Source organism: Callospermophilus lateralis, chromosome 6, assembly GCF_048772815.1.
Source record: "Callospermophilus lateralis isolate mCalLat2 chromosome 6, mCalLat2.hap1, whole genome shotgun sequence".
In the NCBI taxonomy this organism is placed as follows: Eukaryota; Metazoa; Chordata; class Mammalia; order Rodentia; family Sciuridae; genus Callospermophilus; species Callospermophilus lateralis.
Genome location: NC_135310.1, coordinates 35,345,563 through 35,359,862, shown reverse-complemented (window position 1 = coordinate 35,359,862; position 14,300 = coordinate 35,345,563). Strand labels below are relative to the sequence as shown.

General features: G+C 40.6%; 1 protein-coding gene across 1 annotated transcript; it reads left to right on the top strand.

Moving 5' to 3' along the window:
- The first annotated feature begins 3,105 nt into the window (after window positions 1-3,105).
- On the top strand, window positions 3,106-10,289 carry Smlr1 (small leucine rich protein 1). Its single transcript, XM_076859439.2, has 2 exons — window positions 3,106-3,232; window positions 10,204-10,289. The coding sequence occupies exons 1-2, from the start codon at window positions 3,106-3,108 to the stop codon at window positions 10,287-10,289; spliced, it is 213 nt and encodes a 70-aa protein (XP_076715554.2).
- Window positions 10,290-14,300: the final 4,011 nt, after the last annotated feature.

Here is a 14,300-nt window from a genome sequence, read left to right as displayed (position 1 = left end):
GTCTATGTAATGACACATATAGGAATATTCTATAAGCTTTTTTTGGTATAGCCTAAAATAGGAAACCAAAATGTTCATCAGTAGGAGAAGGAAAAGCAAATGGTTTATCCATACAATAAAATCCTATTCAACAATACACGTCAATCATGATTAATGCAGGCAATAATACAAATGAATTTCAAATAATTATAATGAGTGAAAGAAACTAAACAAAAAAGAGATATATTGGATAATTCTAATTGTACAAAATTATAGATAGTGCAAACAAATATATAGTGGTGACAGGTGGTAGATCAGTGGTTGCCTGGGATTTAGGTGAGGGAATTGGAGATAGGAAAATGATATGAGAAACTTTGAGGGTGTTGGATGTATTCATTATTGGATCATGGTGATAGTTTCATGGGCACACTCACGTATAAAAATTATTAACTTGTACACTTAAAGTGTGTGAAGTTTATTTTATGAATATCCTCCATAGGAGCTACTTAAAAAGAAAAAAGAAAACCGTTAAGTCAGCCTCAAAGATCATGATCTCAAAACTTTCAATGTGGGTCAGAATTATATCAGATCCATTAAATGATATCTCACCTTCATGAAACTTCTTTTGCCACCAATATCCTAACACCATTTTCTCTGGTTATTCTCCCACCCTCAAAGTTTCCCTCCTTTTCAATTTCTTTCCCTCATTCTTATCTTTCCTCTCATGTTCTCAATGAGAGCATTTTTTAGGGTCCGTGGTCCTTTATATGCTTAGCACACTCCTCCTGAGTAATCTCTCCACGCCATCAAGCCCAGCCAATAAAACACTAATAAATTCCAAGTCTATATTGCAAAGTTTGTCCTCTCTCCTGGATTCTGTAATTCTACTGGGTTCCCACTGAACAGCTAGCTGGACTACGCTTCCAATTTAATGCTTGCAAAATTCCATACGTACCCCATCCAAACCTGCTGCCCAGCCCAGGTTCAGGTCTCAGTTTGCAGCACCAAGTCTCCCCACCATCATCACCAACCAACCAGATGGCATGATTGAAATCTCACCTTTGTCACTTACTAGATTTGTGTCTTAAGCAAGGCATTCTCCCCCTCTGGCTTCATTTCTCCATCTGTATCAGTCTCCTCCTCATATGATTACTATGAGGATTAAATAAGATAATAACTATGAAATATTTATATAGAGTTTGACATATATAGTAAGCACTTAACGATTGTTAGATGATTGGTGAAATCTATCTTTCTCTAATATTTAATTATTCACCAAGCATTGTTCTTTTCATTTTTGCAGCCTCTCTATCTGCTTCTTTCCTTCCTCTGCAATCTCCTATCTCAGACTCCTCACATCTTGAGTCTATGTTGAGATAGCCTACCCCCTCTCTTCTCTTCAGTTTATTATTTAAAGTGCTACCTAAGTGTTTCCTTCACCACCTCAGATCACACACTTCCATAATCAAAGACCTTTGATTAGTCCCTTTGTCCAAATATCATAGAATTTAGAGCATTCAAGGTCCATAAGATTTGATGCTACCCCATTTTTCCAGCTTCAGCTCTTCAGACACTGTGGCCTGAACTCAGGGCCATTCAGCCATTCTCAATTCTTCCCTAACCTCTACAAACCCTGCCTGCCTGCTGTCTCTGTTTGCTGCAGGGCTTCCTCAGCTACCCATCCCCCAGGCTCAGCTCAGATGCTATCTTCTTAATGAACTCAGCAGTTCCCTGGCTGGAATTAATCAGTCTCTCTTCAGTGCTTCCCTTGCACTTTGTTTACATGTTGATCTGAGAGCTAACAGTATTGGCATTTATACATTTGCTTTTCCCCCCTACTTACCTTAGTCTAGGCATTCCACAAAACCTTGCTGAATGGAATGAAACAGAGGAAAGAACATGACAAACAGGCTACCTAAAATCTCCCTAGTAATGTCACCTGCTCATAGAGGTTCTTGAAGATTGACACTTTACAAATTAGCATCCTGTTCAAGCCAGAGAGCACCAGAGAGCCATCTCAATGGAAGGCATGCAAGAATAATAGCAGCAGCACCACCCAGGGGTTTGTGGAGTGAAGGGAGAAGCATGTAAAATGCAATGGATGCAGACTTAATCTGGGTTGTTCTAAATGGTTCCTTCAGGAATTAAGATGCCTGTCTTCTGAGAGGGAAACTCTTTACAGGTCCTTGTTCAGGAATGCCAGGCAAGCATCCCAGATCTGGCTAATTGGTAAATGAGGGTGTAGACTCTACAGCTGGGACAGACTCTGCACAGCCATGTAAAGCCCCTAAGGGAAGAATTTGGGAGACACTGACAGCAGTTTGTCCACAGACTACTGGCCACTTGCCAGTCAGGCAGCTGCCAACAGGGGCAGAGGCAGGGTGAGACATAACAAGAATGACCCCCAGAAGGCGGCTGCCAATCCCCCTCAAAATTTCCAAATTCTCCAAGGGATCCTTTAACTTGAGAAATTTTTCTCCAAAGCAGTTAAAGGCAACTCAGTGCATATACAAAGTCAGTATCAGTGTTGACTTTGGCCAATGGATTGCTCTTTCTCTTCCCAGAAACTGTGGAGTTACCACCCAACCCCCACCACTCTGACACAGGACCAAGGTAAGTAAACAGTAGAACCAAGAGTGCAAGCATCAAGGGGGAAGGAAAAGGGCCACTGCACCAGCCATTCCACCACTGTCACTTGTGGCCACTGTTTCTTGTCTCTACTCTAAGAGGGCAGGGCCCATTACTTGCTCTTCTTCATACACCCAGCATAGATTAGGTTCTGGTCGAATAAATTGGGTTCTAGTTGAATAAATGAATGCACCTCTCAGAGAAGTACATTCCAGTTAAACTGAGTACAAAGAATCTGAGGCTCCTGGCATCATCTCCATCCCCACCAGATAAACACTCATCTCTAGCAGAGTTTGAGAGATTAGCTTTTCAATTCCTCTACACTTTGTAACTGAGTTACAAAGTAACCTGCCAGCAATCTCAGAATAATGGGGCAATTTAAACAGAGCAAAGTCCACAAAAAGTTCCACAGAGATGTGCTGAGCAAAGGCCAGAGCCCTGGCAGTATACAACCGCAGACTCCAAGCACCACTGCCCAACAAGGTCTTACATTTGGCCATGAACCCTGTGCTGTTGGTCTTCCTGAGAGAGCTTCCCGGCTGGTTCCTGTTCTTTGGGGTCTTCCTGCCTGTGGTTTTGCTGCTACTCCTCCTCATTGCCTACTTCAGGATCAAATTGATTGAGGGTAAGTGTGGAGCCACACAAGGAAGGGCTTAGATGTCCTTTCCCTGGACACACCTTCAAAACATGTCAGTGTTTCTGGGCGGCCTGGGAGAACACATTTTTTGATTTGCAGGTACTTTCTCCTAACCCCACCCCCAATTCCTTGAGATCTTTTGGTGAACTGGGCAAAGTTTGGACCTTTCAGCACTGTAGACTGTGTGGTAGGATGAGAAGACTTGTTGTAGGAACCCCTTAACTGTAGTCACTTAGACCAACTGTGAATCAGCAATTTTGATACACAATTGCTTGTGTCAACCTCTTAAAGCAACAGATTCATGAACATTAAAAATACTGTTCATGGTCTGCCTTCTCCATATGACAGATGTATATGTGTATGTGCTCAGGTGCATGTATGTACCCATGAGTGTCTCTGCATGTACACGTACCTATGATTGTTTGCACAGGCACATTTCTATTTTATCCACTGCATTTTTAGTCAGAGAATATTCCCAACATTGTGGTATCACAGTGATTGGCAAGGTAAAGCACTAATAGGTAAGTGACCAAAAGAAAAGAAGGCAGGAAGGACACCTTAGGAGTTAATTTATTATCTTAGGAAGGTGATTTGGAAAGGACATTTGGCTCCTGGATTGAGACTATTTATTCTGCTATAATTAAAATTAATGAAACTGGGTTGAGACTTGATAGAAAACATGTTAATTCTTCATCCAGTAAATATTAGGTACCATAGAGGTTTATAACTATTTTAACAATATAAACAAAAATCACTCAATTTGAAAATTTGACAGTGTTGGGGCTGGGGATGTGGCTCAAGCAGTAGCGCGCTTGCCTGGCATGCATGCGGCCCGGGTTCGATCCTCAGCACCACATACAAACAAAGATCTTGTGTCCGCCAAAAAAATAAATAAAATAAATATTAAAAAAAATTCTCTCTCTCTCTGCCTCTCTCCCTCTCTCTCTCCCTCTCTCTGCCTCTCTCCCTCTTTAAAAAAATTAAAAAAGAAAATTTGACAGTGTCATATTAAAACACTAAAAAAAAAAAAAAAAAAAAAAGAAAACCCCTCCTCTTCCACAAACACTTGCCAAGCCCAGACAATGCCAACAATGCCATGTATGTTCCTATATGAATGTATTCAGAATCTTAAATGATGCATGCCATAATATATAACCTAAAATATATCAGCAAAGCAATTAGGGCTATTTATGTCTAAGAGGAGATTTATAACATTGAGAAATCTAGAGGACAAAGACTGTATTGCAAAATCTCAAACTTTTCATCATAATTTACTCAAACACTCCATAGCCTTTCACTTTGTGTGTCACATTTTTATGAACAGTTCTCTTGTTGGGTGATGAAGCTGCATTCTGTCTCACTCTACAGGATGTGAGAAATCCTTTCATTTATTAAGTCAGATCACCCTGCACTGCCCCCAAACCAGTCTGCTGGATGGTCTGCTACTCGGCCACTCATGACTACCAGGCCCTGATAAGAGACTCCAACAAAGGATAAAAATCAGAAATCTCCAAGATCTATCTACAGCTTTCCTTTGTCCCAAACTGGCTGAATGTCCAGCAACTGCAAACATTTCCACATTACAGGCCTTCATGGTTGTTGCAAGACCACTGTCTATGGCACATATCCCAGGCTCCCTTTGACACTGAGCACCCTGGGGAGAAGTAACAGGATGCAGTAGTCACAGTCATGACCATGACCTTGAATACTTCATGTAGCTCCCAACTTTTATCCATGACTGCCTCTTGGGCAAGATGAAATTTTCAGTATCTCAAAAATGTATCAAGCATGAAATAAGGCAAACAACAGGCCAGGAGAGCCTCATGGATTTTAAAGTCTCTTACTAATCTCTGCTTACCAATTTTTATAGAGCAGATAATTCAGTAGGACATCTGGTATTTGAGGCAGACTCTGCAAGAGGCAGATCTTGATTTATAGCTCTATTTTTCCCTGGGAAAACATCTATAATATGTAAAATGTGAATGAGTCTACAGTATTTTATTTAGAACGCCCTGGGAAAGTTAACTTGCCATTGATGGTGTGGCCTGGCATCCCAGAGGGATGATAGTGGGGAAATGCAGACAAAGTGCCAACTTCAGGGCCAAGCCCAGACAAAGTGCCCAACGTGTGTACAGTGATCCCTTCTGCCTGCAGCACATCCTATCCATGTAAGGGGTCTAGAGATCAAATCACAGACACAAATCATAACCTTAAGTTCAGAACTCGACAATATTGGAACTTCTTCTGAAGGATTAGACTGAAGGGAACAGAAGGCCCCAAAGAACTATTATTATTCTTCATACTTCCTCCTCCCAAATTCTGATATGCTAATGAGCCTGTCCTAATTCCTAGACTTTCTCACAACTGTGAATCTTCCCTTCCTTCTCAAAGCTTTTATTTATTTGGAACACAGGATCTAACCCAAGGGACAGCAAGAATGTCAGCCTCACATGAGGGCAATACTCTTTGCCCAGAGTCCTTCAACCAACTTACAGTTCTAACAGTTGGGAAGTCCAAGGTCAAGGGGCTGCATCTGCCTTGCTGGTGGGAGCTCTCTGTAGAGTTCTGAGGCAGCACATGGCATCACATAGTGCTAGGGGAACATCTAAGAGACAGTTCCAAGTTGGTTTATAACAGATACACTCTCAGTACTGCACAAATCTATTCATTCAGGAATAGTTCTCATGATCCAATCACCTCTTAAAGGTCCACTTCTTAATACCTCACAATGGGGATTGCATTTCCACAGAGTTTGGGTAGCAAACCGAATCAGAGTCCTCCCACACACCAGGAATTTCCCTAGATACTAGAAAAAGACTTTTACTATGGGCTTTGAGGGCTGAAAAAAAAAAAAAGAAAAAGAAAAAGAAAACAATCACAGTCCTCAAAAAACCAGAAAGAACATTTGACAAAATCATCAAAAGTTAGAGATGTTACAAATCTCTATGTTTTTTACCCTGGCCTCAGTCAATGTCTAGTCAAAGGGCTGAAGAATAAACTGACCTTTCTCCTTAAGTCTCTTCCTAAATGTCAGAGCTGAACCCTTTGATATGGCCATGGGGCACATCAGTGATTTCACAAGCCACGCTCTCCATTGCTGCTCACTTTTGCTCTCACTGAAGTGATCCTAGAGCTTCCAGGCTCTGGGTAAAGGGTATGGGAGGAGAGAGGAAACTAAAGATGGTGTTTATTATGGCATACCAAAAATCTCTGCATCCGTCAGTTAATGCAATGAAGGCCTGCCTCACCCAAAGCTTATTGTTTAAAAATTATAGTTCTTCTTGTAGTCATTTTCTTAAAGGTAAGCAGTAATATTCTCTCTCCAGGCTGAGGGCAAGCGAGATCATTTAGTCCAAAATAAAATATCACCAGTTTAAATCTCCATTTAGCAACATCCACTTAAAAACTGTAAACAGATGGGCAAACGTGATGTCGATGTTGTTAATCTTCTAACCAGGGCTATGGCAAGTGTCATCCTTCCTATTTTGTTCCTTTAATGAGAGAGATGGTGACAGATTAACTGGTGCATTCACAGAACCTCAGAGTCCTGCATTCCAAAACAGAAACCAGCTTGCCTGTCTCATACATCCTAGACTGCTAGGCTAGAGAGCCATTTTGGATGTGATGGAAAGCATGTGGTGGTGTTGTAATTACTCAACTTTAATCCCTACTCTTCAAGCCCTAGGAGGTAATGGTGCATGTAAATTTAATTAGTATGGAAAGAGCATCAATTTTCTCACACAGGAAGAAAAAATCTCTAACATCCTGCTTTAATCTGTGTCAGTTGCCTGAGAAGTATCTCTTGGGGTAGAGGTCTAGATTTCATACTGGCCATAGACAACCCTTCCTCTACTATTGCATGAACATTTTATATCTCCTACAGCAAAAGTTTTGATTACCTTATCTCCCCAAATCCTGAAATTTCTATACCTTGCCCTACAGTCCTGAAAATATCATCACCCTGATCAAAAACAAATTTCTCTCTAAAATAAAATTGCCCAAAACAGTCATTATGAAAAAAATTGTGTCTTTTGAATGCCTGAAAGTTTATGTGGCGTTAGATCCAAAATAAGATTATTGATCAGGCTCTGGCCTTCGATAACTTGCATTTATACCATAACAGAGAGGTAAGTATTGAAAATATGCAGGGTGCCTAGGTATCTTTCACTCAACTTCATATACATGTTTGAGTGGCCAGCAGTCAAAAAGGAAAAAAAAAAAAATAATTGGAAAGAGCAGATTAACTTGGAGTTAGCAGAGTAAAATTGTTAGGAGCTCAGACAAATGAGTCAAATCAAGTAGGGTTTGAAATCCAGTTCTGTTAACAATGGCCTTTCTATTTCTATTTTAAAGCTTCAGCTTCCTCATCTGTAAAATAGAAATCAGAGCAGGGCACAGCTGTGGAATAGGCATGGGATAAAATGAGGTGATGCACACAAGGTTCTTAACAGTGCCCAGTCTGCAGAACACTCTTACTCATTACTACCCCTGCTGGCCTGTACATTCCAAGAAGGCAGAGAGGGTGTCATTGATAAAATAGCTATTGTTAGAATCATTAAGTAAATCTTCCTTGGCCACTCACCTTGAAAGCAGTAGAGATAGGATTTAAACCCTGGTTCTCTGACTCCAGAGCCATCTCCTCAGTAGATACACTACTCCTGGAGAACTAAACGCCAGATAGGCAGAGTATCTGCCCAATGGAAGGATCCTTTTGACCCAGGCAAATAAACTTACCACCAATTTGAAAAAAAAAAAAAAAAAAAAAAAAAGCCCCTATGGGAAAATCTGAAATAAAGCAGAATTTGACAAAAGCTTTGAAAAGTTTGATCAATCTTATATTACACAACAGGAATAATTATTCTTATTGATGATGGCAGTTCCTCCACCTGAGTCAGAGATTGCATTTCTTCACCCAGGGCCCAACAGGGAAAACCTCATTGCGTGCAGAATTTTCCACAATAACAAGCTCAGATGTTTTCAAGGATACCTGCCTGTCTAATCTCTCTGAACACCTTCCTAAACAGACCTACTAAAATAAAATGATGGCCCAATTGCAATTGTCTTTTAGGAGAAGGATAAATTATTTTGTTCCTCTTGTTCTTTACATGATGTGTAGCACACATTGTTCCCTGGATAGGTGACTCACTGTAGACCTATGAGCTTCTTCTTGTTTCCTCTAGTTCTCTACTCTTGAGTTCTCCTCTTTCAGTATTATTATTCAGGTCATCCGTTTCCAGCTCTAATTTGTATCTTGGTCCCTCATTCAAAACACTTGTTATACAGCTAGCTATTGGTAATTCAAAAAGAAAGGGAGGAAATTACTCACATTTCAATGTGTTCAAAAGCAAAGTCATAGGTTACCTCAAAGGGATATCTGAAATAGCAATAACTTATGGGGACATGAAACCCTGTGGCTGAAAGTGTGAACTCTGAAGTCAGACTGCCTGACATCAAATCTTGAACCAATGAGTTTTGGTGGTCTTGGGATAGCTGCTTCCCCTTGATGTCTGTCTGCCTCAGACTGCTTATATATAAATGAATATTAATAATACTGGTGACCAGCTTTTGTCATTACAAGAATTAAGGGCTTCACTCTATGTCTGGCACACAATAAGTGCATGGCAAATATTGGCCATTGGATCATGATTCATGTAACCTAGAGTTGTCATCATAAGCACATGCCCCCTTCTCCTGAGCAAGATAAGCATTTGTGGAGGCCTAGAAGAATCCACATCAGGGAAAGATGCATATCCTAGGGTGTGTGGCATATAAAATAACTGACAAGGGATAATGTGCATGAATTTGTGTGAAAGACAAAGAGAACATTTTCAGTTTTAATTCTAAAAACATATTTATCATTTCCCATGAGTTTAGAAGCTCCTGGTATCTGGCATGATTAAATTGTAATTCTGCACATAAAACTTAAAAGCAAAAGCAGGATCAATTTTGTGTTGGTGGTGTTCAATAAGGGAGATGTTTTTTGATGTGTCAATAAGATATGTGTTGGGATCTTAAGAGAGATCTCAGGGTTAGCTAAAGATCAAATCTGCGAGGTGCAATAGTACACGTCTGTCATCCTAGCTACTCAGGGGGTTGTGGAGGAGGGTGGAAAGTTTGAGGTCTATCTGGGCAACTTAGACCTCTCAAAATATTAAAAGACCTAGGGATGCAGTTCAGTGGTAGATTGCCACTGGGTTCAATGCCTCACACAGGGCGGTAGAAGTGGGGCTCAAATCTGTTTAGTTGCAAGTGAGAAATTAGTTGAAGCTGCAGGAGATGAACTCACAGAAACATGGTACAACAAAAGCTGAAGGGAGGAGACAGAGTGGGGAGGAGAATGCATTCATCTCAAATCCTTGAAGAAAACTGGGGACTGGAAAATGCCACTAGACTTGGTCAATAGGAGTAACGAGGATGTAATCAACAAGGTTAAATAGGTTGGTTGAGTAGCTTTTACTAGTTATATTCTAAGAGGCTAAAGAATGTGCAAGTTGTGAAAAGTTGAAATGATCAGTGTATTGAGTAAAAGATGCCAAAAGGTAGAGGGACAGGACTGCTGTGACTTTTGTATGAATTATAAATGCCTAAATGAATTTGGGGAAGGGGGGAGCAGGAGCAGAGTACTATTCCCTCAACTCCTGGCCTACTCACAAGCTTCGTGTCAGCTTATTAAATGTGGGAGTCTAAACTTAATCAATAATTAATCTGCTAAATGTTTGGCCTATGACAATCTTTTTTTTTTTTTTTTTTTTTTAATTATAGCCATCTACGCATTCTAACCAAGACTTTTTCTTTAGAAGTGGCTGAGACGGTGAGTTCTGACTTGCCCTGAAGACCTGGGCTTCTCTAACTCACTAGGGCCACCATTCAGAAAGCTAGCTTAGTAGCCACTTATGAGCTGTAAAGAACCAATGGCACTCAGCTGTCTGCAAATTACTAACTGGCATGCTTCCTTTCAGTTAATGAAGAACTACCTCAGATTGCTCACCACCAATACAAGCACAAGGGTGGCTCGTCCCTGCACCAGAAAATGAAAAGGACGTGACTGTTTGAACTGACCAATAGCTAAAACGCAATGAATTTCTACTGGTCATAGAGGAACGTCAACAGTTTAACTAATAAAGTAGGTTGATAAATTAGAAGCACAGCAAAAGTAGAATTCTAGGGCGACTATTCTGAGCCACATGAAAAGTGGCAGTTATTGACCAAAAGGACTTCTAAGACTCGGCATCAATAGTTCTTAGAAAAGTACCAAGTACACAAGATTTACTTGCATAGGCTCAATGGACTGGATGCATAATGTTTAAAATCTACTGTTTACTTTGAAATGCATTTTCAAATAAAATTCTCAGGCATCAGTATTACATAATCCCATGAAAATTCACATTAATCTGATTTTAGAGGTGAGAAAACTCCAGAAGATATCAAAACGACAGCAAAAGATGAGTGCCCTAGAAGAAGCTCTGTGGATGCCCTATGAAAGGTGTCCACCTTGTTCCTCTAGTAGGGCAGCAACTCTTCCACAATACCCTTTCAGACATTTCTGGACCTGTGTATGCATCTCTCCATTTCCCAAGAGCTTTCACAAATCACTGTGACAAACACAAAACAAGAGGAATCTCTCAATACTAGGAACAGACCACTCATCAATGGTGCTCTCAGCATGGTGCGACTTGAGAATATGGCATTTTGGTGCTGGGAAAGGAAAGAGAGAACACAATGTTCACATAACTCCTGGTGAGAAGAATTCAAGTCTTTGCCTATAAAACCAAAACACCAGGGAGCTATTTCTAAATATGGAAAGAAGTCAAAATTTCACTAGCAGAATTCTTCTTCTATAGGAACCCTGAAGAGCCAACATAAATAACTGAAAGAAACATTTAATTCAAGGTGGTGGTTTAAATAGATTACTATTGTACTCTCCACATTTCCCTACTAACATTAACAAAAGATGTTCAGTATGTCCTAAATCTGGTTATATTTCAGTCTTTGCACGTGACTAATGGGGTATTGGTGATTCACTTTATAAAACAGTAAATTTTGTCAGCACCAATTTTGGTAGTGATAGTCATATAAAATACTGTGGGGATGACTCAAAATATAAATAAAGCATCACCAGTGCCAGATATATTCTGCTTATTCCCTTCAACCCCACCCCAAATTCCTCATATGCATTGTGAATGGTCTGTTTGCACGTCTTACATAATATAACCCACTGTTCAACTGAAGACACTCACTTCTCCATTTTATTGCACTCGATTACAATGAAAATGTCTGCTGGGGCTTTCAGACAGATAATTTATAACAACAGTGCTCATGCCATATGGAAGGAATAACACTATTTTTTTCGGTTCTGGGAGGGATCTCTTTTTAGCCTTTGATGGAATCAGCCTGTGTAAAAATGCTTTCTTTAACAGAAGGTGTGAAAGGACACATCATACCCTCATCTCAGCAGCTGCCAGCCAAATCTGTGGTGCAGCCTTCAGAGTTCGATCCATTTTCCTCCAGAAATAGGTACTCTGAGAGCCTGAGTTTGGGCTATGGTAGATGCCTGCCTACCACCTCCCCTATTGTGGTAACAGATGAGTTCTAAACATACATGTTTCCTACAATAAGCATATCTAAGTAGTTTAAATCAAGACCTATTTCTTGTTGCTGCTGAATAAAGTGGGAGTAAGGAAATCGCCAATGAAATTATGACTGGACTCGTGAACTTTCTATGCATAGAGAGGAACAGTAATATGTTCATTTTCCCATGGAGAAAACGAGTCCCAAAGATTTCATTGCCATCTGTTTGAAGGCGCTACTAACAAATTGGTCAAATTAACCACTAAGCATGGCCAAGTGGCTGCAGGTTAACTCTTTGCTCTTCACATGCTCATAGATCCACTTAAAGATTTCATTTTTTTCATTACTGCCACCAAAACAAGCTGTCTCAGTTTTCATCCAAATAAGGTCCAGTCTCCTTACATCACTCATAGGCACGTCCATTCAATGTGCCAAAGCCTTTTACCAGGGGCCACAAACACTCCCATAACCCAAAATTATCTCAGTTTGACAATTTCTAATTTTATTTCTAATGTGAAAGTGAAAGACTTTCCAGCTAGAGATAATGTTTCTCCAACTAAATCTTCAGTAAGATAATGGGTGCTTTAAGTTCTGTCACACACTGTTTTATTCAATGAAAATTTACCAACAAATGATTTTTTTTTTAAAAAAAACAGTGCTGGGAGCCACAGCCAATTAATATGATGCATGGCATTTTTGATTGAAAGGTGATGCCAGCTAGCCATTGAGATGATATGATTATGTTAAAAATTACATTCATATGGATACCGGACTCCTGCTCCGGGACTCCTGGAGAGTTCCCATTGGTTGGGAAAGTGCAGTAGGAGGGAATTCCGGGGGAGGCGCTTGCGCTGGAGTTCCGGGAAGGAACTGGCGGAACGCCGCGTGGGTGGATCGGGAAGCTTCCCGGGCACGGACGTGGTATTGGCGGTTTTTTCAAATAAAGTTTGTTCCTGTTTGAGTGGCTCGTGATCTTGTGCCCAGCCAGACAGCGGCAACTGGTGGCCCTGTACGGGGAGCGCCTGAAGCTTGGAGGTGAGTAAAATTGCTCGCCCCTGAGGGAAGGCGACAGAATGGGTGACCATTTCAAAAAACAATGTGTTCTTCTTTTGATTTATTTTGTTTTTGTTTCAAGCTGCCTATCCCTAGAATTTTCTCAGGCAAACTGGGAAAAATGGTTGGCTCAAGGCTTGAAGTTGTTTGGCCCGGAGAAAGAGAAAATTGATACAACTATTCTTTGCTCCGTTTTTGTTTCATTCTGTTTCGGTTTTGTTTTATGCTACCTTATTGGGTTGCGTTACCTTTATAGTAGATTAGAAACTAGTAAAAAACAAACCGAAAAACTGTTAAGTAAATTGTTAGAGGTCCAAACTGTGGTAGAAAACATGTCAGGTCAAGCAAAAGAGAAGGTCTCTCCAGCTAGTCAGACAGAGGAAAATTTGAAGAAAGAAAGCTTAGAGGAAAAACAACCATCAGTTGGGGAGTTACAACAGGAGGCTGCTACTAACTCCGTTCTATCACCAGAGGGCGTAATTCAACCAACAGCTCCACCTACAGATGAGCGGCCCTCAACTATCGTAGTTGATGCACAAAATCCTAAGGCAAGATCCCAAAGACTAACATGCCCTGTACTTGAGCAGGCAGGAGGGCAACGAATTCACCGTGCTTTAGATTTCAAAACAGTAAAGCAATTAAAGGAGGCTGTAACAACCTATGGCCCGCAAGCACCCTTCACCATAAGCATGGTCGAATCTATTACCAACTTAGACATAACACCAGCAGATTGGGCTAACATGTGTCGATCTGTGCTAAATGGAGGACAATATTTGTTATGGAAGGTTGCCAATGAGGAATTCTGCATGGAGACAGCTAGGCGAAATACAGCAGCCGGTTACCCTCAAAGAAATCTGGAGATGTTGTTAGGAAAGGGACCTTATGAGGGTCAACGGCAACAAATTGAATATGATCCTGGTGTATACGCACAAATTGCTGCAGATGCAGTTAGGGCATGGAAAACTTTACAGGGGCATGGAGATTTACAAGGACAGTTATCTAAGGTAATACAAGGAACTAACGAACCTTACGCTGAATTTGTAGATAGGCTTATTCAGACAGCTTCTAGAATATTTGGAGATGTAGAACAGGCAATGCCATTTATAAAACAACTGGCTTATGACCAAGCAAATCGTTGCTGCAGAGAGGTCATTAGACCATGGAAACATGAAGATTTAAACAAATATATTAAATTATGTAGAGACATTAATGAACAAGGACAAGTCTTAGGAGCAGTACAACAGGCTTTAGATGCCAGGCCAAAAACATGCTACAATTGTGATCAGACAGGACATTTTAAAAGGAATTGCCCCATAGGAGGAGGGTTTAACAAAGCTAGGTATCAAAGGAATAGAATACCAGGTATTTGCCCACGATGCCGTAGAGGGAGACATTGGGCTAATGAATGCCGTTCTCAAACCACCATAGAGGGCAC